The sequence below is a fragment of the Scomber japonicus genome, chromosome 12, assembly GCF_027409825.1.
Source record: "Scomber japonicus isolate fScoJap1 chromosome 12, fScoJap1.pri, whole genome shotgun sequence".
In the NCBI taxonomy this organism is placed as follows: domain Eukaryota; kingdom Metazoa; phylum Chordata; class Actinopteri; order Scombriformes; family Scombridae; genus Scomber; species Scomber japonicus.
Window position 1 is genome coordinate 9,007,222 of NC_070589.1, and position 27,715 is coordinate 9,034,936.

A 27,715-nucleotide genomic window follows, 5' to 3' on the forward strand; every position below is an offset into this window, starting at 1 on the left:
TGATTTCACTGTAATAGTTGTTGTTATAGTTGTGTTAGTTGTTGGAATACCTAAACAGGACAATAGATGGCACATTAAGCACTATACACTATAGCACTATACTATGATCTGATTAAACATAATTTATTTAACTTATTTTAATAATGAAATGTACCCCAGATTAACTGTAATAGTCAAAATTACTTCCATCATTTCTTATCCTGCATTTATGCATTTTAATATTTAACACTTTATTCATAGCTAGGTCTTTTACACTGTTTACAATATTAATAACAGGAATGCAGCTACTACCTGATCTTTTATATGTCCTGTTGGAGCTGCTGGATGCACTTATATGATATGGACTGAATCTATGTTCCTCTTCTGGAGCTTGGCATAGAGGAGCTGGCACATGTGGCCAGCTGCATAAAGAGCTCAGCAATGCTAAGCTTGCTAAAAAAACTTAGCTCCATGCTATTGTCTTGGCTGCAACTTTCGTGTTTTCATTTTTCAGAGATGTTTTAGGTCTCGTTCCCCTGTCATTGTCCACAACGTGTCAGTACCGACACTTTAAATCAACAAAAAGATATAGCAATAAAAGGAATAACTCCAGGTCTCAGCTCGTCCTTCATCACCTGCTGCTGAAGCCAGTCCGGTCCAAACTGCTTTATCCCCTTTTTCTCTTCTAGTTAAAGTCTTGTGAAATTATGTTTTTGTAGAGAAATAACCAAATAATCTTCTTTAATTTCCTCGGCTCCACTTTAACCATCTCCTGAAACTACCGTCAGCAAAAGTTTGGGTGACAGCAGCTAACAGAGTGTGTGAATGACAGCAAGAATTGTCCAATCACGTTAGATTAAAAAAAAAACCCAACAACAATAATTCGCTGCTAATAAAAGTGGGCGTGTCAGGGGCGCACTGAGCTGCACTTCTCGCGCCAAAAACTGAAGGAAGCCAATCAGAGAGCAGCTTCACGACAGGTGCTTGTCAAAAGTTTCCGGCACACAGGAAGCACATATAGAAATGAATAAAATACCATTTGGAACCAATTTATAATGAATGCTGACAGGTGCTGAGAGACTAACAGGAGCATTTTACATGCAAATACCTTTTATTTCATAATCATTTAGCATTCTCTCATTAATTTATATTTACTATGTTTAAGTAGATATTTGGAGGAGGCAGCGCCCAAGCAGCATTAACCAGCCGCCACTGCTTGTAGGCTTCAGCCCCTATTCACGTTGGCTCAAGTAACATCACATGAGGCAATTCATTAGACTTGGCATAGCTTAGTCTGGTACGGAAGACGAGAACAGCCATGCTTGCAAAATATGTTTGTATTATTGCAAAATCGTGAATTTAATATTTCATTATCTTGAGATAACAAAGCTTATTTTCTCATGATAACGGGTTAATTTATCTCATTATCTTGAGAAAATAAAAGACTGATTTCTTTGATTTTGCTGCCATTTTAATATGAAGTTAAGTCCAGCCACAGCACACAACACAATGGTTAGCCTACATGTTTATCATGCTTTCAATGCTGTAACACACTATTGTGTTCCTCTTAGGCCAAACTGGTGACAGCTTAAACAAGGCATCTCATCTCAACAGAGGAAAATAGACATTGACTATGGGCTTCTGATAACTGACAGGACAAAATACACATTCACAGCCTTCTTTAGCTCGCAGTCAAAAAAGCTGCAGCTACATTTAACTTCTAATAGTCGTAGTTGGATGTTGGGGGGGAAAGTAAATCATGCTGCTGCATGTTAACAGGGCTGAACAGCTCAGTGTCAAACATGTAAAGGTAACCCAATTAATGCTAAACCAAAATAACATTACCTATAGGTTAATAGTACTACTACTAATAATAATAACTAAAAGTAAAAAGACCTGTACACTGATATTAATCAGAATGAAAACATGTTTATGTGGTTGGATGAGTAATGCTGATTGCCGTATTTCACAAAGAGAGAATCAATTTATATCTTATTGCAGTGGACCAGACCATACAGGTGTTGGCATTCCACATCATAATCTATGCAGACTGTATAGGGTTGACTGAAGTACGTTCTGATGCACTGATCAATGAGTACTCTTGATCGGACATCTTCAGCTAAAATCAGTTGCTAAGATGTCATCTATGTATACTGGCATGGCATACCTGATCTGAGGAGACAACCTTTTGTCTTCTTGTGATAACAGGTTGATTATCTCTCTATTGAGATAACAAAGCTAATTTTCTCAAGATAAAATAATGAACTTGTAATCTTGAGATAATGGCATTAGAAAAAAGTAATTGCGAGCATGGCCCTTTTTGACTTCCGTAGACTGGAGCCATAACACTTCTTAGAACTTTTTCACATATACAGTAGGTCCTCCCAACAAACTTTAAGGTGTAAAGCTGCTGTTCCTCTTGATTTGCTCAAACGTTGTTAATCTCTATGTTGTGTCCCACTTGTCATGACCTAAACTCCAATATGCAATATAATAGTACAATATTTTACAGGTATCCAGTTCCTTTGAAGACTTGCATTAGATTTTAAAGTGACAGCAATGATGGAGGAATGACATTAGATCAGACTCCCACAGATCTCTGAAGCAGAATCACTGTAAAGTAACAGTGAAAATACTTCCTTTGGCACACATGCATTGGCAGCGATATGGGGAATAGAAACAAGACAATCCAACGGGGTCAGTTGAGATTTACAATCATTTAATTAATGTCAAATGTAGTTTACAAACGGGAAAGACATGTACCATTTCCAAGAATATACAAGACACAAATTAGTTCTGACACAATCCTCTTGTGCAATTTGTCATCTTTGGGGCAGGTTCCAATCAACCGAAGGGGGGGTGGGGTTGGAGAGAAATCGGAGTAGCGGTACATCCTGTTTCTCCTGTCGAGTGTTATTCTACCAAGAAGTGTAGCTTCATAATGAGCTAAAACCAAAGGGGGAGATAAAGCTAAAAAAAAAAAATCATCAATAGAGATTAGCTCAGCCATCGCAGCCAATCAGCTCATGCTTTACTCGCCCCAGAATTATTTGTCTTGTCATAAAGAGGGATCCCAGACCCCTTCTATTTCTCTCTGAAAACAAAAGGTGTGGGTCTTTTTATACATTATTTCACAGTGGATGGAGACGGATCAACTTCAGATGCAAAAAAGTCCCTTTGAGAGAGAGAGAGAGAGAGCGAGAGAGAGAGCAAACACTACTGACACTGAGATGAAAATGCACATGAACAGAATATGTGTCTCTTTTGCATTAAGGCCATCTTCCTCACCTTTATTTTCTATACTTCAGTGAACAACGGGAACACTTTTCTTCATTTCTTGTCTTATTTTTACCGCCCCGGGAAGGGGTGGGGGAGGTTTTTCTGTGAACAGGACCACTCATGATATTTGAGAAGTTTTATTTTTTCTTTTTTTTTTCTTTTTTTCAGCATTTCTTACAACAATACAGACATCACAGAATACATAGTTTTACAAACACAAAGCACACCACCACCTTGGCTGCTGCTGCCGTAAAAGGGAAGGAAGGGGGAGGAGGGTGGAGGAAGAGGAGGAGGAGGAGGGGAGTTGCATGAACTGGAGGTTGCCAGTCTTGGTCATCCATCTCGTCTTATTATAGTCAGAAAGAACCTGCCCTTCGGGGAGTTTGCCATTTTCGGGACCTTTTTTTTTTTTGTTGCAGCATAGCAGTATGAGAACAATGGAGGGGGGAAAAAGCTTTCTTCTGAGACATGTAGGGGTAAAACTAAACAAAAATAAAGTGTCTAGACTATGATCTGAGCGTGTTGTTACTCCCCAACTGAGAGGAAGCGCAGATGGAGGTTAAAAGAAGAGGCTCAGTCGGACATTGTTGCAACTGGAGAGGTTCCATCAGTCTGCTTGGTCGCAGTAAGTCTTGGGCGATAAGGAATCTCTCCGTTCGTTAAGACTAACGGGAAAAAAAAAGTCTATCCTTGCTTCATGTTCAGATCTACAGTTTTTCAAGGTACTCCGCAGAAAAACATGACACCACCTAAATCTTGACCATCTAGTCTCGAGTAGTTTATTATTACTTAATTTTTTAAATTCCTGTACAGTGAAATAAAACTTTGACGGATCTTCAAATGATCTTCTTTTTAAAAATACACAAGGCCTTTTTTTTTTTATTTAAGCCTTTTTTTTTACCCCCTCCCCCCGCCCCCCCTTAAACATCATTCCCAAACCCTTCCAACTAAAAACAGGACTTTGATATTATATACTTTTGTGTATGTGTGTGTGTTTGCTGATGGTACATGTGTGCATATGCGTGTGTGTGTGTGTGTGTGTGTGTGTGTGTGAACTCTATGTCATTTACACCCAACATTGTAAACATACATAGAACTATATTACATGTGCTTGCACTGCATCTTAGGGAGGGGAGGAGGGGCAGGGTGGGGGGCTTTTGGTTTACTTCACTATAACACCACAAAAGAGGGAGGAAGGGTCGGGTAGGGGAAGGAGAAGAAGAAGAGGTGGAGGAGGAGGAGGAGTGTCAAACTCCTTTTCAAGGTGGTGAGGTTATTCTCAGTTTGGTTGAAAGCTCAGTTTTAGTGGACAGGCCCTTTTTTTTTTCCTTTTCTTTTTTTCTTTTTAAATTCTCATAAGCAACAGGGGCGTGAAGATAAGAGTTTTCTCTCTGTCGGGAGTAGGAGGAGAAACAAACTAAAAGCAGCTTTCTGTCAAGTCATCAGCCTGTTGTCCAGCACCACTGAAATGTCAAGAGCTAGAGGAGGAGGAGGAAGAGGAGGAGGAGGAAGGGGGAGCAGTCTTTAGATTCTGTATTAAGAAGTTCCTTTACGGTCCAGCTCCAGCAGGGTGAAGCTACCAGGTCTCAGCAGGGTTTAGCTGGATGCATCAGGCTCTCCACTGAATATAAAGTCCTTCAGTATGTAGAGGGAGTCACATTAAGCCTGTTGGCCAGTAGGACTGCAGCGCATCTGCATGTTTCTTTCTGGGTTTTTTTTTTTTTCGTGGGTGGCCAAGCAGACAGCCGGTGAGCGCTGTGCTCAAAGTCATGAATTCAAGCCAAGTTTCCTGAAAGAGCCAGAGTCTCAAAGACAGCCCGTCTTGTCTTTGTGGGCTCTTGGAAGGTTTGGGAGCTACCGACCCGGGCCGCGAGGAAAAAAAACAAAAAAAACAAATCATGATCACACGGGGAGAAGAAATCCAAGATGATGGAGGAATGGATCGGAAGGATGAAGAAACGTTGTGGGGGCGGGGGTGTGTGCTCTTTTACAAGTAGACACGCCTCAGGTCTCCAGGTGAGGTGATGGTGTTGCACTGCGGGCACAGCTTCTTGTTCCCCTGTGAAGAAGAACAGGTGGAGAGAACACAGTTAGCTTGGTTGTTGAAAACCGTGCTTTGTCTAAAACTACACTGAATATTTTGAGTGCATAAATAAGTTCACCCTAAAATGTATGGAAAAAATGCAGTGCACTGTGAGTACCTGGATGGTGCACTCAAAACAGTCAAAAAGTTGAGTGTGAACTATGGACACTTCTCCCTCAATAGTTGCCATCTTGGCAACATAGTGGAGGGAGAGGTAGACACTTCTTAACATTCAGTTTTCAACAACTACAGTGAACATCACTGTGTTATACAAATGTAAATCATTCGTGTTTTTTGCACAAAGCACCACTACAATGTTATCTGATATGAGCCATCAGTGGGTTTATTGGGTTCAATTAGCATGCTGTAATCATTTTGGTATTATGACGCTAACATGAAAGTTAATGCTAGCTTGCCAACTAGCTAATCGTCATTTTCGTTATGTGCTCAACAGCCGTGTTTGATTTGAGACAACACTAATCGGTTGAAATTTGCACACTACACAGATAAGTACATAGTGTACACAGTGTACTAAACAAAAGTATCTGGGTCGCTCGCAACTGCAATTTCAGAATTTATTTACGAAACAATTGGATATTTTTTCTGAAAAATATGTTTTGGGCCAAGAATTAAAGAGAGATACCATTCTCATATCGGTCTATTGAATATGAAGCCGTCAAGTTAGCATTTTACAAAAATATTGAACTACTTATTTTCTTTGATTCTTTGTATTATCGTGTTGACATGATCTCTATGTATTCATGGATAAACACAAAATTAACCAACACTGTAAAATGAGAGTCATTTGCATGTTCAGTATCTTGAAAATGTGGGTTTTGATTTGTTGAATGGACAAAAGAAGCATTTAGAAGATATAAAATCTTTAGAGGCTACATCTTAATCAACATAAATATCAGAAGTTGTAGCCCTACAGGATAAACCTGGATCTGCACTAAATTGGCTGTTAGCAGGAAAAACACAGAATCAAGAGCGTTCACACTGTGATGCACATGCTCTGTATAAAGCTGCATGTTTATAATAGGATGCGTCTTCAGATAGTTTAGCACTTGACAGGTGATAACAACTTCCACCTCCTTAAACCTAAACCCTCTTGTCTGCTGCTGAGTATCGTCTCTCAGCCTTCCCTCTCGTCTCTCCTCCTGTCCTTCGGCTCTGCTTTGATAGTTTGCCATCTGCAGTAAAGCAGCAGGTGATAATATGCAACGCAGGGCTGACGGGCAGAACAACATTCTGACTGGGTGGTCTCTACCGCTGTCCTCCACCTCTCTGTCTCGTTGACTCATTCCTTTTCTTTTTTTTTTGCTGGCTGGTAACTGCGGGCGCGATCCTGCCAGCTGTTTTTACTGCACTGTTTTTCAATTGGCTACACATGTATGAATAACTGTAAATGTCATATTAGATTCTGTGAATAACTCGAGTATAGTGGCACATCTGGAGTTCACTTGGAGAGGGAAGCTGCGGCTATTGCTTCTTTTATGTCATAATTAAATGACATTTCTAAACCACCTGTTAGACATATTTGGGCTACAAGCTTATAAATTGACTGTCACCCATCATGAAAGTATCTCTCTGGTATGTGGAGACTTTAGTCGGTCCACTGTAATGTGTGTACAAGCTGAGAAAAAGGTGAACTATGTGAGTTCAGTCTATCCCAGAGAAGCAGTGTGTGTGTGATATTTAACGTGGGTGCGACAGAATGAAGACATCGCTGCCCCTCGCTCTCCGAATCCATACTGGTCCACTACAAGTGTTCAGGCTGGTCTGACCCTGAAGATTAATAGGCTTCTTTTTCCTGTAAGCCACTGAATAAACTCTTCGCCGAGGCCGCACACACACACATTCACAGTTAAGAAGACTGAGGTGGTCGAAGGGTCTGACAGATCTCACACGCTCTTGCTAAGAGGATTTGTGGCTCCAGAGTGCTCGAAAGTGTCTCTTCATGTCTCAAGAGATTGACGAAATGGGAAAGAAAAATGTGGAAGTGAGGAAATGGATGAAAGAGGGAGGATGAGAGAAAAACTTTAGGATCCTACACATAGTCTGAAATTGATTCACACTGGTTTATAACAGTAGGGTTGAGTATTGTTTGAGATTTTTCTATACAGGTGTTGATTACAATGGTTTTGGTACCCTTTCAACACCTACCATTAAGAATTATGAACATATTTATCTATAAAACTTCATTTAATCAAAGGTTGTCTAAGCACAAACAACTGGGCAAAAATTTTCATTCAATACTAAAGATTTCTTTGATTAAAAACACAACCTAAATCCAATGTTCTGTGCCAGCTTTCAGGTACTTGACACTTTTTGATCCATAGTGCTGTTGACACATTTCAGTCGATACTGGAAGGTTATAGCCTTACTGATACACTTACTGATAAGTGTGTATACATTACAGTATGAGGGGAATAATGTATACACACTTGTCAGTAAGTGTATCAGTAAAGCTATGAAATCCATCCAAAGTTACAGCCTGGTATAATGTATCAAGGTTTCCTCAAGTGGAAAATGTTATAACCTTCCACTGGTAAGTCACTTCAATGTCTTTCTCCTCAGTGTTTTAAAATGAACATCTGTGTGTCATCTGAAACCCAGTAGAGAGGCTCATCTGTAAAACTTGATGTTCTCCGATGTCTCCACAGATTTTAGAGAACCATTTTATTTTGAAAACGTTCTTCTTCTGTAGCATTGTGAAATTTTAATCTTCAAATAAGCTCTTTCAGGTTTTCTGCCTCTCCCTGCACATCATATTATGTGTTCTTTGTAGTTTTCTGTGTAATCTTTGGTTGTGCAAAATAAACTAAACCTCTAACCCTGAAGAGACACCTGTCACACTCCCATGATGCTCCATGATGCAAGAGAAACAGACAACTTTTCACTTTTACATTGTGTGGAGGAACATTTTCTGTTGTTTGCAAATGGAAGCTCTGCACTGTGTTTGGTGTGGGCGTTAATTGTGGGTGTGGGAGTGTGTGTGCGCCCGTCACGCTGCGCTCCAGCTGCCTCGCTCATTAAAGCGGCGAGGGGTCGGGCCTGACGTTAACTAGATTCCCAGGCATTTACTTTGATCAGTTGGACCCTCCCACTTTTATAGCTGTCTCCAGGTTATGAGTTTAGTGTCGCATGCATTAGACCAGGCACACACTGTACAGGTATACAGATGGAAACAATGGGCCTCATTCAACAATGCTTTCTTACTGTCTCTCTTTAAAAAAAAGGGAAATAAAACCTCACCTAATTTATAAAACCTGTTCAGTTTGTGCCTGTGTAAAATCCTTCATGAATCACTATTGATTTGAGATTAGATGCATGTTCCAGACACACATTAGCAAATCTAAATGCCTAATTAATCCACTACAATGGCAGCAATCCTTAACGCCATGTGGAAACTAAACAGCTGAGATTAATATGTGAGCAGTTGATAATGTGGTAACATGTCAGACAGCCTGTACTCTGAGACACTGCCTTTAAATGGTCTGACTATACCTACAAGATGTATAGTGTAAAAAAAGCACTGGTGATTTAAAGGGCACGTCATTTGTTGTAGAAACTTAAACAAGACAAAACCTAAACTAGTCAGCTTTAATGTAGGTAATAAAACACTAACTGGAATATTGGGAATATTTTGCTCACTATTTCATAGCATGACAGATATTTGTGCTACAGCTTTCACAACTGGTTTTGACACCTAGATTTTGGTCTTGGGGGAAAAAAACTGATTGACCCCATTAAAAGTGCTTAATGTAGCTTTGTTTTAACTCCATGTGTTAATGTATGCACCCCCCTCTCTCTCTTTCTGTGTTTGGTTGTGAGAATATTATTCATTCCAAGTGTAATACAAACAGGAGATAATAGAGGTGAATGGTTTTTTTTCCCCAGTTTGTGTCAAAACTGGAGACTGATGGTGTTAAAGTGTTAACAACTATACAATGAGGTGAGGACAGAAGGTCAAAAACACAGGAGGTGTGGAGAGAAAGAAGAAGAGACACCGGTGAAGAAATGAGAGAAAAGCAAATGAGTGTGTTTATCCTCCCAGCAGCAGAAACACTGTTTTCTTCTGCGCTCCATTTACCACATTAACACCAGATAATTACACACTACTGAATATATTAGACTAACTAATAACCAACAAGACCACTGTGCTCTGTGTGTGTGTGTGTGCACTCACCCGAGGCACTATGTAAACCTCATTGGAGGTTAAGGTTGACCACTTTATTCCAACATTTTTAACAAGCCTTTTGGGGACCATTCCATCTAAGCTTTCCCCTCACCCCCCCACCCGTACTGCAAAGTGAAAGTGTTTGCATTGCCTGGATTGTGTGTGTATGTGTGTGCGCGTGTGCAGTGAAAGAACAGGTCATTTGGGGAATATTCCATTTTAGTTTCTCCCTATGGGGCACAGATACAGAGAGAAACTCACTGACTATGAAATGAGCCTGCAATAACTACATGTCATGAGGAGCTACCCCGCAGCACCGAGATGTGTGTGTGCGCGTGTGAGCAAATGTGTGAGTAGGTGCGTACCAGAGTCCTGAGCCAGCATTCTTCACAATGGACGTGCCAGCATTGAATGGAGGTGAGCGGCATCGTGTAGGAGTCCTAAAAGAAAGAAGAGAAGAATAAAGTTGATACAGCGTTCACTGGGACACACGCACACATGCCAGACCACTTAGTGAACAACAGACAAAACAACACGCTACATTCCCTGACCCACCAACCATGGAACGACACAGCCAGCAGCCACAGAACCACTGAGCAAGGCAGCATGGGGGGAGGAGAGATGGGGCAACTGAACCGGCAACCTGTAGGTCACACACACGCATAGACACACGCACGCACGGACACGATATCAGGCAGGCAACGAGCAGAAAACGGAGGGAAGCAGGCACGGGGAGAAGATGGAGGGAGGAAGCCGTGGATGATCCCGGTTTTGTTTCTTTTCTTCTCGAAAAGAACGGAGAGATGATGAGGAGGAGAAGGGGAGGGAGCGGAGGAGGGAGGGAGGTGCCTTACCCTCCGTAGGGGCTGCGGGAGGAGCCTCTTTATGCCGCTGCCGTAACCACCAATCACAAGGCCCCTGTACAGGCAGTACAGGCCGAGGGGGAGGGACTTAGGCTGCCTCTCTCCGACCTCATTGGCCAGCGGCCGGGGCCCTGGCCACGCCCCTAGCCTCTTGAACTCCGCGCCTGACTGGAAAGCAGGCTTCCTCTGCGGAAGGGGAGGGGGTGAGGGGAGGGGGTGGGAGAGGAGAGGGAGGGGGGCCGAAAGGTGGCAGCTAATCACAAAGGCGGCCTTAGTGCTGATCGCGCATGCACACACGCACGACGCAAGATGAACACGCGAGTTGACGAACACGCACGCACGCACACACACACACGCACACACAGATGTGAGGGCACGACAGCCGGACAGCCAATGAACAAACTGCAATGAAGTCTTCACACCGACTCATTAAACAATGAGGACTTGATGACTCAGTTAAGTTGCTTAAAATCAGCAGGAAGCCCAACAAGAGAGTGACTCACACTATATTCTACACCAGAATGAATATCACAGCATTCAATGTATTTTTCTATTAAAGACCTTTAAGAAATCTCACTGACTCTGCTACTACAAAAATAAGCTATAAAGCTAAGGCAGATTTGATGAGTGTTTATAGTACTTATTGCAATGATGCTGATATGTGAACTATGATCATAATGTTCTTATAGTGTAAAATTATTATTATCCAAATTATTTAAAAAAATGTTCCCAGTGTCTACCTTTGCTGTCAATACAGAGATATAAACTATAAGTAATATTGATGATTTGTATACTTAAATTGGATAGTTTGATTATAAAACATATGCCTTAGTTTAAAAGGGTCACTATAAAAAATAATAGTATAATGTAACTATAAAAGACCATTTTTGTGCTTTCAATCATATGAATGAATGTAGTTACAGGACTATCACTTTCAGAAGTGACCCTTCCTAAAATGACCAGCAGATGGGGGTAGAAATCTACAGATGGAGCTCAGCTATAACTGGAGCCAGGGAGAGTGCTTGTTTTCCATTAATGTATGACTACCTGAACACTGGAGGGTTCTGATCCAGCTAATTCTGGAAAAAAACAACCTTCAGAAACCTCGAGAGCGATGACGTCTGTCACGCTTACTGATTTATAACTGTTGAAAGCTTCTACATGTTTCTTCTACTACTTGCAAACTAGCGAGAAAAAAATCTGATGACTTTAAGATCACACACACAGTGACAAGTTAATGACACACTGAGACAGATGAGTTGTAACACGTCTGTGTGTGTGTGTTTGTAAATGCTGTGCACACATTTGTGTTGCTCTGTATGCCGGTGTATGAGTGTGTGTGTGAGAGAGAGATGAGCGACAGTGACAGATGAGCGGAGAGGAGTCGTGTGTCCGTGGGGTGGTGAGTGATCGATCGCTGTGCCTTGCCCTCCGTGTCACCTCGGGCACCCGGCGACCTTTAGGAAGAGCAGGCGTTGGTAATTACCTGCTCCTCACACACACACACACACACACACACACACACACACACACGGGCACAGGATGCCGACGTTGCACTGTCCACAAGCTTGAACGATGACGGGATGGGTACTTGACACAAAGTGGGCCTGCACAAACTGTGATTGGTGGTGGTGGTGGTGGTGGGGGGGGGGGGGGGGGGGGTTGCTGCAGGTATAATTGTAGCTGAAGTGCCTGATGAACATGAATATTGACAATATTTGCATGATATTGTCAAGGATGGTCTATATTATTGATCTGTGAGTCTAATCAATCATTAATACAAGCTCAGGCACAGGAGCATCTTCTCATTTGGAAGAACAATTCTACTTTCCCTTTTTTATGATTCTAGATTTTGCGCAGATTTTTCTTATTTGAAGATATAAATAATGTACATTTGAATTTAAATATATGTCCAAGTCCTGTCTGTTTTGAGGCTGTTGCTTTCAAATCGGTTGGCAACCTTTTATGGCAACATTCTCTTATCCCAGCACACATTCAGTTGACTTGCAGAGCCATGCAGGAGCTGCAACCGCCACAACACCACAGTAACACAACCACACCTGCACTCAAACAGTGAAAAAAGCTGCTTTGATATCCACAAACTGAGGGAATGAGATGCATTTAGTTCCTAGTATGCACACATCCTAATACACTTTTCAATATGAGACTTTTCAATGTCGCCTAACGCTGGAAACTAGAAAACCAAGATTTGCAGGCTGGTCACAGTAATGGGAAGTGTAGTGGGAATTGTATCCATTTATATAGAAAAGGGAAGGGATCAGTTTGATTAGATTATTTCAGAAGCTAGATCCTCAGAGGGAGTGGGAGGCCTTCAAAAGAATTAGAGGACCAGATTGAAGCTGCATTTCCTACCCAATGAGATGCTTGAGTTGTACAGTCAAAGATTTGCAGTCTATCACCAGACAACTGCCCTCAGACTGCAAACCAAATGCAACTCTAAGTAGGAAATAGGGTCAGGTTTGACAATACCCCATTGTGACTTGTGAATTGTGACATTTACCTTCAAATTATGCACTTACTAGGATTGGTAACCACCTGAATGCAAATACCTGCTGGATGTGACCATGAGTTGACAAGAAATGCCTGAACTGTTCACAAACCGCCAGTCCCTTCAACCACTCTTAATGAAAAGTTTAGAAGTGATACATGTAGCGCTTTCTAAAAGACAGGATGACGGTTCTATACTCACCATGCAGATGAGACACTTGTATCGGTCTCCTCTCAGGATCTGCTTCTCCAGCTCTCTGATTCGGGCCTTCAGAGCCTCCATGGTGGTCGCCGTGGACTCCTCCTCCGTTACTCTGGGAGAGAGGGAAGGAAAAGAGGAAAAAAAAGAGAGGGGGAGAAATGTTTACTACTCACATTACAAGACGAACAGATGGGTATGAGGCAGTCTGTTAAATTCCTCATCAGTCGCCAATGAGAAAGTGATAAATCTCACAAGGTTGTTTAAAAAAACCTCCAAACAAGTTCTTTCAGGTGTTTTTTTGAAAAGTTCTTTGTTTGCCCTTGTTTGAATCACTAGGAAACAACAGTGTCTAACTTTTTCGTAAAGGTTTTTAAAGGTGCGGCGTGTAAGATTTAGTAACATCTAGTGGTGAGATTGCAGATTGCAACCAAGTAAATACCCTTCCAAGCATGAAGGAGAATCCACAAAAAACACAAAATGCCTTCTCTAGCCAGTGTTTGTTTTGTCCTTTCTGGGCTACTGTAGAAACATGGCAGCCTCAGTGGACAAGGACCAGTCCCCTATGTTAATCTAACGAAAGATAATTGAACAAAAATAGACCAATTCTCATTTCCAGGTGATTATACACTAATTAAAACATACTTATGAAAATGTATTCCATTTCTGCCAAGTCCATTCTGTTAGATGCTACTACATTCTACGCATTGCACCTTTAATACCTTCAATTTGACTCATCTGTGATCCTGCTATATTTAAATATATGTTCAATCCCCCAATGAGAGTTTTATTCTTATTGAAGTATGTCGATTCTTCATAGATTTTCATTTGCTGCCGTTCCATTATGGACCTTTCTGTCGTGCAAACCTGCTCTCTCTGTCACTCAGTATGTAGTATTACATGTTTTTATTGAACACCTCTTCATCATCACCTTCTGTCGCTGCAGCTCAATACACAGCCGGGTATTTTTAAAGACACCCCTCCCCACACACACACACACCTCCACTCACCGTTTCTTACTCTCCCTCTCTGTCCAATAGATAGTATGACATCCCTCTATTTAACACCGCTGTATCCTCAGAGGCCCCATCTCGCAACAGATTTACAATTCAAGCCCCCTCCCTCTCTCATTCCCACCATCTTTTAACAGTTCTTCGGACTCCACCCTCCTTTTCACCCACAGATCTCCCCTCTTCCCCTCTTCTTAACTTGAACTTAAATAGCCTGTCATCTTTTATTTTATTTTTTGTATACCTCCCTTTTTTTCACCTTGGTTATGTTTTTGCATCTGTACCTCACCATCTCTTCTCCACACGTCCTTCCCACCGTCCCTCTCTTCTCTGAGCAACCCCCCCCCCACCCCTCTTCATTCTGTTCACAATCCTCCCTTTTCTTCCTGCCCCTAAGCAGCCTCTGATTAATGTGTAGCATGATAACAGAAAATGTGCATTTAACACTGTCCGGCAGCATATGAAGCAGCCATAACTAAATCAATACGGCCGACGCACAGACCGCAACACAGATGATGATGATGATTTGGCGCGGAGAGACGAGGCCAGGGCAAGCTGGCCTGTGTTTATTACAGCCATCCGCTCATTCTCTGGTGAGATGCAATAGTGGTGTGTTTGTGTGTATGTGTGTGTGCTAAAAAGGGAGAGTGTATGTGTGTTTATGGTGATGTGGTCATTTTGCAGCCTGATAGCTTGCTGATCTATGGTATTGATCTGGATGGAGATGGGCAAGCGGAGAGAGAGGAAAAGGAGGCTGAGTGAAAAAGATAACGATACGTGGCAATGTGTGTGTGTGTGTGTGTGTGGCCGAGGATATGGCTTCATTTGCTGCATCCTCAAACAGCAGAGGCTACAGGGGGAATGTAAACAAGGATGGACTTTCTTAATTTCCTAAGAGCCGTTGTTCAGTAAATCCATTTTTTGGTGTGTGCAATTGGAGTAGTTTCACATCTGACTTCCTTGATTCCAATCTTTAAACGAGCTCATTAAAATAAATTGAAGATTTAAACTAAATTGAATATTAAATTAAAATTAAACATTTCGGGGTTGAGTGGTCATCCCCACAATTCTTCAAATACTTACTGTTCTGTGCCAGAGACAAATTTATTATTATCTTGGTTACGCTTCTTTCTATCTGTCATGAAACTTGTCCAAGAGCATTAAAAAAACGCCTTGAAAACTGACAACTCTGACATGCGACACATTTACAGGGTTAACAACTTCTAAAAGGAGATGTTAATGTATCAAAACATTCTGTTTTTTCTCTTCCATTTCTAAGAAGAACACCCTAAAACATTGAACGGTTCCTGACGATGGTGCTAAGCAAAGTTATTACAATTCATCCTGGAGGGAGGGACAGGGACATGGATGTTTACATGATTGCAAATTTAACTGCAATCCATTCTGTATTTGTTGGTATAGACAAAGTCACGGGATCGGCAACATCAGTACATATCATCTTCTGAATGTCCGTGAAAAAATTCTCAGATATCCATCTCGTGAATGTTGACGTATTTCAGTCTTGACCAAAGTGGTGGACAAACCAACCGACAAAGATTCACTGGAAAAATCCAGTACTTGTTGGGCTCTAACATTTAGGCAGGTGGTGACGTCTTATCTAACTGAGGAATGCTTCACTCTGATGTTTGATTGTCCTCACAAAGACTTCAAGTCCTCTGAAGGACAGCCTCTCTTAACACTGATCCATCTGCCACCATGAATGTAAGCAGGGGGTCCGGCATCCTCCATCAAGTTGACCCTCTGTAGCTCCTCCCTGTAACCCCATCCCCATCCTGTGTCTATAAAGACCTCGTTGGGACTCCTGGCCTGACTCGCCACTCCATGCCCTATAAACTGCTTTACCCTCTCCTCTTATTAGTCCTGAGCTTGTAAAAAGCCATTTAGCCTTGATTAGCCTGCTAGCTTATAAAGCAGCAGTGGACTCTGGCGCTGGATGGGACTGGATGTGGTTGTCCCTCAAACAAGGCTGTCTCTTTTTTTTAACAACTCCAATAAATCCCTTTGACGGTCAGTTGACCACGAAACTCTGCCAAGGGGTTCTCCTTGCCTTGTCCAAAGCGAGTGAAAGACAGAGGAAGGTAAAAAGATTAGTATAACTCCGTTTTTCTCTCAACACCACCCCCATATCCCCTCTATTATTCTTTCAATCTCTACCTGATGAATATTCATTAAGCATAGCTGATTCATAGAAAACCACACTCAAAAAGTTGTTTAATTCCCCACTGCTATAAAAAAGACACGTTAATCTATCTTTATGCAGCTGTGGCAATCTAAACGGGGAGGGAGGTGGAGAGGGAAGAAAGAGGGGATGGTGGAGGTGCAGAGATTTAATGGAGGTAAAAAAGGAGAACGGGATGATATCACAGGGCCAAGCCAAGGAAAGACAACTCTCTAGGGCTAAATGTGGCATGCAGAGAGATCAACAACCAGCAAGAACCACAAGTAATATCCTTGAGTTTAAGGCCTCTGTGCTATTTGTGCGTGTCAGTGATTTAAGCTGGCTCAAGGGATTTCAACCTTTTCAGTCTTAGAGCCAAAATCTGAAAATTTATCTCACTCTGGGACCAAGGCTTAGCAAACATGTCATGTGGACTTGCAGAAACAAACTAAAAATTTAAGTTGGATTATAAATAGAAATGTAAGGTATTCCTGGGTCAAAAAGTTCACAATAATAGTCTGAGTGAGATCCTACTCAGCATAGTGGTAAGTTGATGAAAAATGAAAAAGGGTCCTAGAAGTTGCCCAACAGTTGTTAACACCTAGTCAGGCAGTGAATGGAGATCCAGCATGGACTAGCACAACGAAGTGTGTTGCATTTGGCAAGAAGACCTTCCTGTGTTTACATTCTGGCTCTCACCCCTTGTGGCTTGAATTATCCTGTGTGAAGAGAAACCAAACCAACTTCATCGAACCAGAGCAAATAACTATAGGTATGCCATAGGTATGCTATGACAGAGTCTGACAGTATTTTAGCAAACCTGAGGCGCTTTGGACACCCAATCAGATATACAGGTTTAGCTTTTAACATACAAAAAACAAATAAGTTATGTTATGGATAACTAAATGTCAAACATTCCATTGGTAACTAATCATTCTTTGTTGGCTAAAACAGCAACTTTCTAAAAGCTGAATTAACAACTAGGCATATCCCGACCAGAGACTGTAAAAAATAATGGACGTAGCCACTGTGCCATGATCGATTGGTTGGTGGATTTATTCCGATTTTCGGAGCCAGAAATTATTATATTTGGATGAGTGGGTAAATCAGCTATTGAGACCGAAAACTTTTTTTTGTACAAGGCTGTAAACATGTTTATTTCTGCTGTAAAGTTGGGAATTTTAAATGGGGATTGACTCATTTTTAAATGGCCATTCTGACGCTTGATCCCGACAGATGAGTCAAGGCTTGGTTGGTCTTGTTGAGCTGAATAACACGCACTCTTTACGGCTGTACTTTGTTCATCTTTTGTGTGGATTACATTGTTAAATTACTTAAATTAGCTTTTTACTCGCAAAGCTTTTATTGCACTTACAGTAACGTAACAAGTTTAGTAGGGGGCAAGCCAACTATTTATTCAATTAATTAAAATGTGCTATATGGGAATAGGTATTGTTATAGAGATATGAAATGACCTATATCGGGATCTGAGATTTTGGCCATATCTCTGGATTTTGGTTGTAAATTTAACTGGATCCTTGCTAATAAGAAAGCCAGAAAGAATAAGAAGAGTTAAAAAATTTGATGCGATGATTCTTAACTGTTTGGTATATATCCAATACAGTGCAATGCAGTGAGTGTTCAACTGCCCTGTGTTATTTGTACAGTTTATATCTCCATTGAATTATGTATATATAGCTCAGTATGTACATCTGTTAGCTCTGTGTTTGTACATGGTTGAGTGTTTGTGAGCACAGTGGGACGACGCTGTGGCTTGGTAGGTTTTAACTGAACTCGTGGTCATGACTTTCAGGCCTGGCATCATAAAACTTAAGGAACCATTACTGAAATACAACTTCCATTCACACAACATGCTACTACTCCAACACAGTTACTGCCCCTCAGGGCTTTTTTGGTGGGTGTGCTTGTGTGTGAGTGTGTGTGAGAGAGAGAGAGAGGAATTGCAGTGCATTTCCATCTCAAGTCATCCCAATGGCAAAAAAAAAAAAAAAAAGCGAGCGAGCAAGCCAGACAGAGACAGATAGATGGCTCTGCCTCCCCTCTATTTAGTGCTCTGTCCCCAACGAGTGTGGGGCTATTTCTCATTTCATTAGTGTGTGTGTGTCTCTGTGTAGCTGAAGACCTCTACCATCCATCTCAATCAGCCCTGTGTCTTAATCTACTGTCTACCTACATTTCAGCCTCACTCAGCTGCTCTCTCAACACAGGCGCACACACACACACGACAACATTATGTAACTATTCATTTTTTAAAAAACAACATTTTTACCAAACATTTTATCTAGCAGGTAGGGAAATAAATCTCTCATATGTATGTGCTGTGAAAATAGCGGCGGTAAATCCCTTCAGAGCAACGTTCTCTGCTACACCCTGTTAACCGAGGCCTTAACTACACTGACACACCATGATAAAACATTTAAGTCACTATTGATTTCCCCTGCCTCTGCCCGATTCGTGTGTGTGTCTCACAGTTTGTGTGTAGGTCTCAGATGGCAGAAAAAAAGGGGAGGGGGGGGTATCTTGTAAGTGCCTGAGAAAAATTGAGACAGAGGACGAGAAGAACCAGAACAAGAGAAATGGGGAAAAGAAAGGAGTGGAGAAAGAGAGAAATGCGGCTTGGCGACAGAGAAAAAGGCAAAGACAGAGGCTGGAAAGTGTGTGTGTGTGTGTGTGTGGGTGGGGTGGGTTGGGGTAGGAATCCAGCTTCATCACTTCCAAATTGAGGACAGATTCAATCATTTGCAGAAACCACATGGAAATCTCCCCGCATTGTTCCAGCTGGAGCACCAAATTTGGCAGCAATCGCATTGGCGGCATTGGAGGGGCCATTTGTCTTGGAGGAGAAAGAGCGTCTTGTATGAGTGTGTGCGTGCATGTGTGTGTGTGTGTGCTCATTTATCTTGCAGGGGAATGAGCAGGGGAACGAGGACGCCCCGGGAGGCGACCAGATCATTACCCATCTGGGATCAGAGAGAGAGAGAGAGAGGGAACAGATTTCACTATTGCCGCCCTGTGCAAAGCCACAACACACACACACACACACACACACACACACACACACACTTACAATGTATCAATGTAACGAAAGGAGACAAATCTCATTTTCATTTGGGGACGGAGGGCCACAGAAGCTCCACAAATACGTGCATTTATAGCGAGCGGAGGAGGAGGAGTGAGGCAGGGAATTGTTCCAGCCAGCCAGCTGACTGCTTGTTCCAATGCAATCATTCAGCATCTCGTTGGCTCCCTTTAAATGGATACTTAGATTAAGGCATGTTCTGCTCCGGGTGCCCACTAAGCCCTGAGCTGGAGCATCACGTTGCAACACACACACACACACACACACACACACCTGCATTTTTGACCCGTAAGTCATGATATCAGCGATGTGGCATAAGAATGTCTAAAAACGGCATGTCGCTATTAAGATGCCGCACATAGGGAAACATACAATTAAATGTAAATCAAATGTGACACTCTTCTTTTATTCCAGTAAGTGAACGTTTTTGTCAAGTGAAAGGTGGACACTTACAAGGATGCACCAATCTGATGGCTGGATTGGTACTGGCCTTAATAGACCTTATTAAGCAGATCTGGGATTGGCTGTTGCGCAACCCATCCACATTAAATACAGTTTTTGTTCATGAAAAGCATTCAAAAATTTAGGGTCTACAGTTACATTCATTTTGTCACATAAGGGTTAGGATTGGGATGTCTGAGGCTTTGGGTTTAGTCTTAAGCTTTAATGTCAGTTTTGACAGTTTTTATAACAATATATAAAAGTTAAATCAGACACAATCTACTGTTTTATACAGGAGTATAGGATAAACAGCAGTGGTTGTACTGTACAACTGAAGACAGTTTCTGCAATAGTCCAGCTTTAAGTGTTCTGGCCTACAGCTGCTGGATGTTCTGCAGTCTAGGCTGACACGCAGGGGCAATCAAGTCTTTGCTGCTTTGGCCTTTGAGGTCAGAACAGACACCATCTTTATATTAGAGGTCCCACCTTACAGAGCATGTTTATACTTTAGCTTTCTGTTCTGTTGACACACACACACAGACACACACACACACAAAGTAAAACAGGGTTGGTCAGACTACCAACAACAACTTATCGAATGCATCCTCTCACTCAGCAACACACACACACACACACCAACACACAGCCATGCAAGTGCTGTTTCTGATCAATATGCCTCAAGCTGCTCTGTTTATTCACCAGTTATCCCCTCTGCTGATATTTAATATGGGGAACACACACGCTAAGTGCTGATTGATTCATTTAAATGAAGCATTTATTGCTTGCAGCACTTCGCAGAGGTGAAGTGGAAGAGGGGAGGTGTGTGTGTGGGGGGAGGGGGAGCTACAAACATGCAGTCAAAAACACACAATTACGTTTTTTAAGTCTTAAGTATTTCAAGTCTACATATATTTGAATGGTATTTGTTTATTGCTCCGCTAGGCGGGGATATGGCCTCAGTCTCAGGTGTCCAATGACAGGACAGAATGCATCTATGAACTCACCAATCATGTTTATGCAAACAGATTGCCAGAAGGAGCAGACTGAAGATGAAGGGTCAAAAAAACAAAATCAAAGTGGTAATTTTTTTTAGGAGGCATTTCTTTAAAAAAAAAAAAAAAAAAAGGCACTTTAGGTGGACAAAAGAAATCACTTTAAGAAATAGGGGTTGGGAGTAGAACATTGACCCCAAGCTCTGTGTGTGTGTGAGTAAGTGTGTGTGTAATCGCGACAGGGGCTAAAGGACAGCAGAATATGCCACACATGCAGAAGCAACCAATCAACCAAATCCCTCTCTTCTCTTTGCTCGCTCGCCCGCTGACGTTTCTCTAGCGCTCTCGCAATGAGCTGACCTCTATTACCCATGCAGGGGACGAGGTAGGGCTGTGTGTGTGTGTGTGTGAGTGTGTGTGTGTGTGCGTGTGAGATTGTTTACTTGTGGGAGAATATGGATGAGGGGATGGAAATGAGGGAATTACAGAGCACTGGCCTTTCACACACAGGGTGCTCTAATGGATAGGGCAGTGTGTGTCTGCTTGTGTGTGTCTGTAACACAGCAAGGTGCAGGGAATGGGAGTATTTCTGCTTTACTTGTATACAGACAACGTCTTATTCATTTTGTAGTGTTTACAAATGTATATTTTACTGTTATTTGTCCAATTTAACTAAGACTTTTATTTTCTAATCATTTCATTTCATTTTCTAATCGGTAATAGACAATTTATTGGTATTAGCTTTTTTTAATGCATGGATTCAAACATTTGATTCTGTCAACTTTAAAAGAGTCTTGGGTAAATTAGTACCACCAAACATAAAAAAAACATCATAAACTTTCAAATTCAGAGTGCTTCCTGTATGAATGCCACATGTGTGATCATCAGTCTTTCAAATCTCAAAGGCATTTAATAGACAGCCATGATAAACCTGCAGATTACTGCATGTTTCAGTGTTTAAACTCTGTTAAGTGTGAACAAAGATTTACATGTTTTCAAACTGCTGCCTTCACATCAATGTTTCCCTCAAGTATCTGCTTGTGTCCCTATTAATGACTCTAAGGCAGCTCTGTGCTCTGAAAGAACTGCAGAGAAAAATCAATACCTGAGGAGACCCCTTTGTCACACACACACACACACAGACACACAGACACACACACACACACACACACACGGCAAAAAAACAGAATCCACACACAAAATGCATCATTTATGACCCTCTACAAGTCGACTCTCCCGCAAGTAGGAAAACTCATCAGAAAGTCATGGGATCAGCGGGGAGGGAGTGATCTATCCGATACTGCGATGGGGAAACGTGACAGAGTTGTTTTCTGTTTCATTTTCTAGAACTACATCATGATGTGTGTGTGTGTACATATTTCTGTGTAACCTACTTTTCGATCTCGCTGTTTTTACAGGTGCGCGGGACACAGGAGGAAGAGGAGGGGGATAAAAGGGTGCTGGGGTCCGTCTTGCTGCTCTCCCCATTGCTCGTTGAAGGCATCTCTGTGGACACAAAGACAAAGACAACATTGGTAATGATGGTAGATGACTTTTATAACTAATGAATACTTCCACACATCACAGCTAAATACACAAATGAAGAGATGTGGCAAATTAAGTTGTTGCGTGGGTGTCACACACTGACAAAATGAATAAACTGCTATGAGTGTTTTGCACTCTTGACACTACATATGAAGACCTATAATGGTAATAATAGTAAAAATGTGGTAAATAATAATTACCAGGTTGATAAAGCCTCACTATTTCACTAACTGTTCCAGCCACACAATTTCCTCAACCAGGTAATGATCAATAATCAATCAGTCATAGATTTAAGTTTATAAGAATGCTTTAAAAAAACTTCATTTAAACAGCTTCTATCAACACTACAAGTACAGACCTTGTACAGCTCACTTCAACTAGGTATTTGAGTACTTAATTAATACTGTCAGTATAATGAAATAATGGAATCTCTCAAAATGATGATGACAACTTTCTCCCCTGCTCATTATTCAATTAATTGGCAGAATGTCAAAAAATGATGTAAAAAGAAAACATGGAAGGAAAAAATTCTTCCAAATCATTCTTGTATCAAAAAGAATAAATAAATAAATAAAAATCTGTTGTTCATAAAAGTCTATACAGTAAACATACTGACCGTCACTGGCCCACTTGGAGAACTCAGGCGTTATTCTGTTAGAAGGCATCCCGCCGCTGCAACACAAACACACACACACACACATATAGGTATAAAAGGGAACTCTCATGCGTTTACATTCCAGTAGTATGTCTAGCAGTATGACTTCATACTTGAGCACGGCTCCCCGTAGCGCCTCCCTCTCTCTGGCCTCTCCTTGGTCCTCTCCGGCTCCCGAGCAGGGGATGATGTCGGCCTCGGTGTACTGGGCCTTGCCGTACTCCAGGGTGTCGTCTCCGTCCACGTCCAGGTCGGCGTCGCTGTCGGCGCTCTCCTTAATGCTACACGTGGCGAAACCGGTTCCTGAGAAACCGCAAAGTAAAAGATCATTATCAGCCTTGATTTTATCGAATAAACACAATATAGAAGGTAAAGGAGTGTTTTAGGTGTGAAAATCAACACTTTCATTTGTGTTCTGCCTCGATAAAACATCATCAAGAATGATCTCATTTTAAACTTGCGGCAAGCAACTTCTATTAACCGTTTAATGACACTTCAAAACTTCAGCTTGTTTAAAATTGTAATTAAGATTTTTCAGAGAAAACCGGAAGATTTGCTCAGAGAAGGAAAGTGAAAAGAGACAGCGTTAGACTGGGGGGTGAGCTGATGATGACTGACATCTTACCCATCAATCTTTGAGTGAGAGAGAGAGAGAGAGAGAGAGGGAGGAAGTGTGTGTGTGTGTGTGTGTGTGTGTGTGTGTGTGAGAGTGGCACTTCTATAAACCCAGTGATGAACGCTCAGACAAACCCTTACCGCTGCCTGACTGCTCCCTTCAGCTCCACTTAGCCACAGAGCCGGCTGCCTGCGTGTGTGAGTGTGTCCGTCACTTAGAGGCGTCTCTTCAGTGTTTGTTTGAGACTGTCTGTCCCTCTGTCACTTAGGACCTGTCTCTCCAACCCCTTGGATGGTGTGTGTGTGTGTGTGTGTGTGCGTGCCTAGTGAGAGTGTGTGAGTCTGTCTACCTGTCACTTATAGCGTGTCTGTCTACCGCGCGGAGGTAGGTAGCTGGTGTGTGTGTGTGTGTGCGTTTGAGTGTGTATGTCACTTACACCTTGCCTATCGGAGTACTTGAAGGTGGGTTGGGGTGTGTGCGTGTGTGTGTGTGTGTGGCTTTGAAGCTGTCGGTGTGTCTAGCAGTGACAGGCCTGACAGCCATCTTATTTACACCTATCCCAATTTCTACAAGCTCTGAGCTGGACTAGTGTGCTCTGTGTGTGTGTGTGTGTGTGACGAGCATGACCAGATACAAGCTAGACAGAGCTGACAGCCATCTTATTTAACCCCCTGTCCCAGTGTGTGTGTGTGTGTGTGTGTGAGTGTCTCCAAACTACACTCCCTCTAACAGTTGGTCTCAGCACTGCACTACAGTGTCTTTGTCAAATTGTCTCCCGTCGTCTCCAGGGATTTAAACATCTGCCGCTGCTTCTTGTCCGACCTACAGTAACTCTCATTCATTTCACTTATTCTAGGGGGAAAAAATAAAGTTTAAAAAAAATGAAAGGGGGGAAGGTGAGAGAGAACGTGAGCGCGACTGAAAGCCGTTGCGATAAAATGCGACACCGATGCTAAGCCGTTTTATAACAAGCCCATGGTTTTTAGTGATCAAATAAAAAGGACCTTTTAACTTTTATTTGGTCTCGGCGGCGGAGGGGAACATATGGGAACAATGGCTGCGCGGGTGTAAATCTAGCAGCCTGCCGGGTCTGCTCTGTTCTGCTACTGAGGCTATAGGGTTTCAGTGCATGGCAGAACGTGAACAGAGCACATGTTATGTTATACAGCCAAAGTAGTGAGTCTGGACTCCAACACATCATTCAAAGACACTTTCTCTACATCCAGTTCACTTTCCAGAGCAGGCTTTCCATTTATAATATTGTGGCGTCAAGTCAGATACAGTGTAATGTGTCTCATTTAAAGTTGGAGTCCATTGAGTCCATATTTAAGACCTTTTTTTGCCTTCTGCACCTCTCTGACACTACAAGAGGGGCTCGAACCACCTTACCCACAATGCCCCGGGGTCACCCGAGCCAGTTAGGGTAGGTAATAAGCTGAGAATGCCGCAGAGCTTCTCATCTGTCAGCTGTGACTGATTGACAAAAGATGAGAGGAAAACTGATAGCTATGCCTCCGAACCACCACTGTACTAATGTGAACATGCTATTGTGTGTGTATTGCTGTGGTATTGGCGGCAGTGGGGGTGTAATCTAATCAAATGATCAAACTATAGATCCTGTGGCTACTTGACCACAATAGCTGGCAATAAACAGTAGAACTGAGGGAGTGATGTTTGGGGGGGGGGGGTTGACGACTAGTTTTCATAGTGACATGGAGCTTGAGACAGAGACAAGTTAGAAATGCTCCTATTTTCATATATATGGCATTTAGGAATTGCTCCTACTTTTATTTATTTATATATATATATATATATATATATATATATATATATACATATATACATATATACACACATATACATACACACACTATATAAAATATAATATATAAATATATACAAGATATATAAAAAATGCTCCTATTTTCCTGACTTGATGACTGTTGCCATTGAGACAGCGTTATAGTAAACAATCTTATAGCAATGTATAGAGTCTAGGGACAAGGTCGCCTGAGTACTGCCTGAATAACTGAGTGGTTGAACTTTCTTCCTTCAGATTTCCTTCAGCCACCAGCACTTTGATTTGTAACTGTCATCTCTCTCCTTAGTTAATCAAGTTTGTGTTTGTCAATACATTTTTTTGCCTAAGACATCCATATCTCCTGTTGTCCATCAATTCATTATCAAAATAAAAATAAACAAGAAAGAGTGACAAAGACAGCCAGTCCCAATCCAATTAGACTCAAGGACTATTAAATATATAATGCAATGAAGTATGACACTGTTTATTATATTCTTAAAGATGGATAATGGATATGCTGTGTCCTTTTATTGATACACAAATTTCTGTAGTTCACAGACAATTTTCATGTGGTCCGATTTCACACTGTACATGTCTGATGTGTTCACTGTGAAGATGTGTGTCCTGTTTGCTCTGTGTGTGTCTGTGTGTGTGTGTGTGTGTGTGTGTGCGTGTTTCCAGTGTTTCCATCTGTCCCTCTAAGCAGTCTTGGCAGGCCAATCTAATCTGGCCAAGGAAAGGTCAGCCCCACTCTAACTGCCTTTCACTCACATTATACACCGGCGCCCCCCTCCTCCTTTTTTTTCTTCTTCACCTCTCATCCTTTCCATTCATCTCGTTTTTTTTCCCTCCATTTTTTTTAATTTTTTTTTTAGCATAATCGCTACTTCTTTAACTTTATTCTCTCTCAGTTCCTTTTCTTCTTCCTCTCCCCTGACCCTTAAGGGCTCTATATTTCTCTCCATTCATGTTTCCCATATTCTCTCTCTCATTTTTTCCTCTCCTCTTGTACAGTCCTGCTCGATAAACTGTTTCACCTCTTTTCTGGATCAATACACGCACAAGAACTCCCGACACTGCGTTCCAGGTCTGTCTCATTATCATAACCATCTCCTGAATACTGTTGACTCTTAACATTGTAACAGCGCTTTCTTCTTCTGCTTCTTCTCATCCAGAGTTACATTATTCAGGAGACACTCAATCTACATATGTGTCCCCCCAGCAACGCTACAAGTACAGATGTGAAGAGGCAATGGAGGATCAAAGGACTCATCAGGAGAACTGGCAGCCCGGATCAACCCATCGACCGACCTCCACGACATTCCGTTACCATGGCAATTATCGGGACCCCCCGAGAAGCAAAGAGGAGGGGTGTCAAAGGTCGCTTCGCTATCTTTCTGCCATTTACAGGTCAGAGAGAAGATCGAGGGAGGAAGAGATGGGGGGGAAAGGGACGCGGGCACAAAGACATGAGACGGCCATCTTTGAAGTCCGTTTACAAAGCAAAGATTTCTCCTTTCGCCTCTTCTCAATCCCTCTGGGCCATTTCAACCTGCAATAATCCCCCTCTTCTCCTCCTCTGTCTCTCAGGACACCCTCATATCAAACTTCAGGATCTGTCTGTCTGTGTGTCTTTCTGTCTGTCCGTCTGTCTTCGTCTTTACTGACAAGTCCAATGCTTTTTGTCAAACATTTTGTCTTTTCCAGCTTGAAGATGACCAACACAAGCATCACAGTGAGATAAACCTCAACTAAATACAACATGTTACCAAAACAATTCACTTGGGTGAAGATATGTTTAATACGTTTTGTTCTATAGAGATCCATCAGAAGCTGTGAAACTTCCCATATATCCATTGGAAAATCCGGAGATACATCATAGGCATTTCTTAAGTTTAGGCTTGGACTCCTATCTATAATAATAGCATTGTACCCACCGAGTTCATTACAGAGATCTAGTGGTGAAAGGATTTGTCAATTAATGGTTTAGACCATTAGACAGAAAATAAAGCTGCAACAATTAGGAATTATACAAGGTAAAATGTCAAATATTTGCGTTTTCAAGTTATCCAATATGATGAGCTTTATGATCCAATTAGTCACTTCAATTTAGACTGTTGGTTTGATTAAATAATGAATCTAAAGAAATCTCTCTGAAATCAGTGAGTGTGTTTCTGTGGACAGACAGTATATGTCACTGCTAGCCCTTAACATCTAGAACAATGTACACATTGACTTACTGGTTTAACATTGACATGGTCTACTATTTCCTGCATTACTAC

The 27,715-nt window shown here is 41.8% G+C and overlaps 1 protein-coding gene across 3 annotated transcripts in view; it reads right to left on the minus strand.

Moving 5' to 3' along the window:
- Window positions 1–2,681: 2,681 nt before the first annotated feature.
- rnf220a (ring finger protein 220a) overlaps window positions 2,682–27,715 on the minus strand; it is a 164,335-nt gene continuing 139,301 nt past the window's right edge. For 2 of the 3 annotated variants that reach the window (XM_053329898.1, XM_053329897.1), the window contains exons 8-13: window positions 23,130–23,319; window positions 22,978–23,033; window positions 22,211–22,322; window positions 13,098–13,209; window positions 9,890–9,964; window positions 2,682–5,317 (exon numbers count right to left, since the gene is read on the minus strand). In XM_053329898.1, the coding sequence (XP_053185873.1) occupies window positions 5,246–5,317; window positions 9,890–9,964; window positions 13,098–13,209; window positions 22,211–22,322; window positions 22,978–23,033; window positions 23,130–23,319 (617 nt within the window). In that variant the 3' untranslated portion in view covers window positions 2,682–5,245. The remainder of the gene's footprint in view (window positions 5,318–9,889; window positions 9,965–13,097; window positions 13,210–22,210; window positions 22,323–22,977; window positions 23,034–23,129; window positions 23,320–27,715) is intronic. The other variant, XM_053329896.1, reaches the window with a different exon arrangement.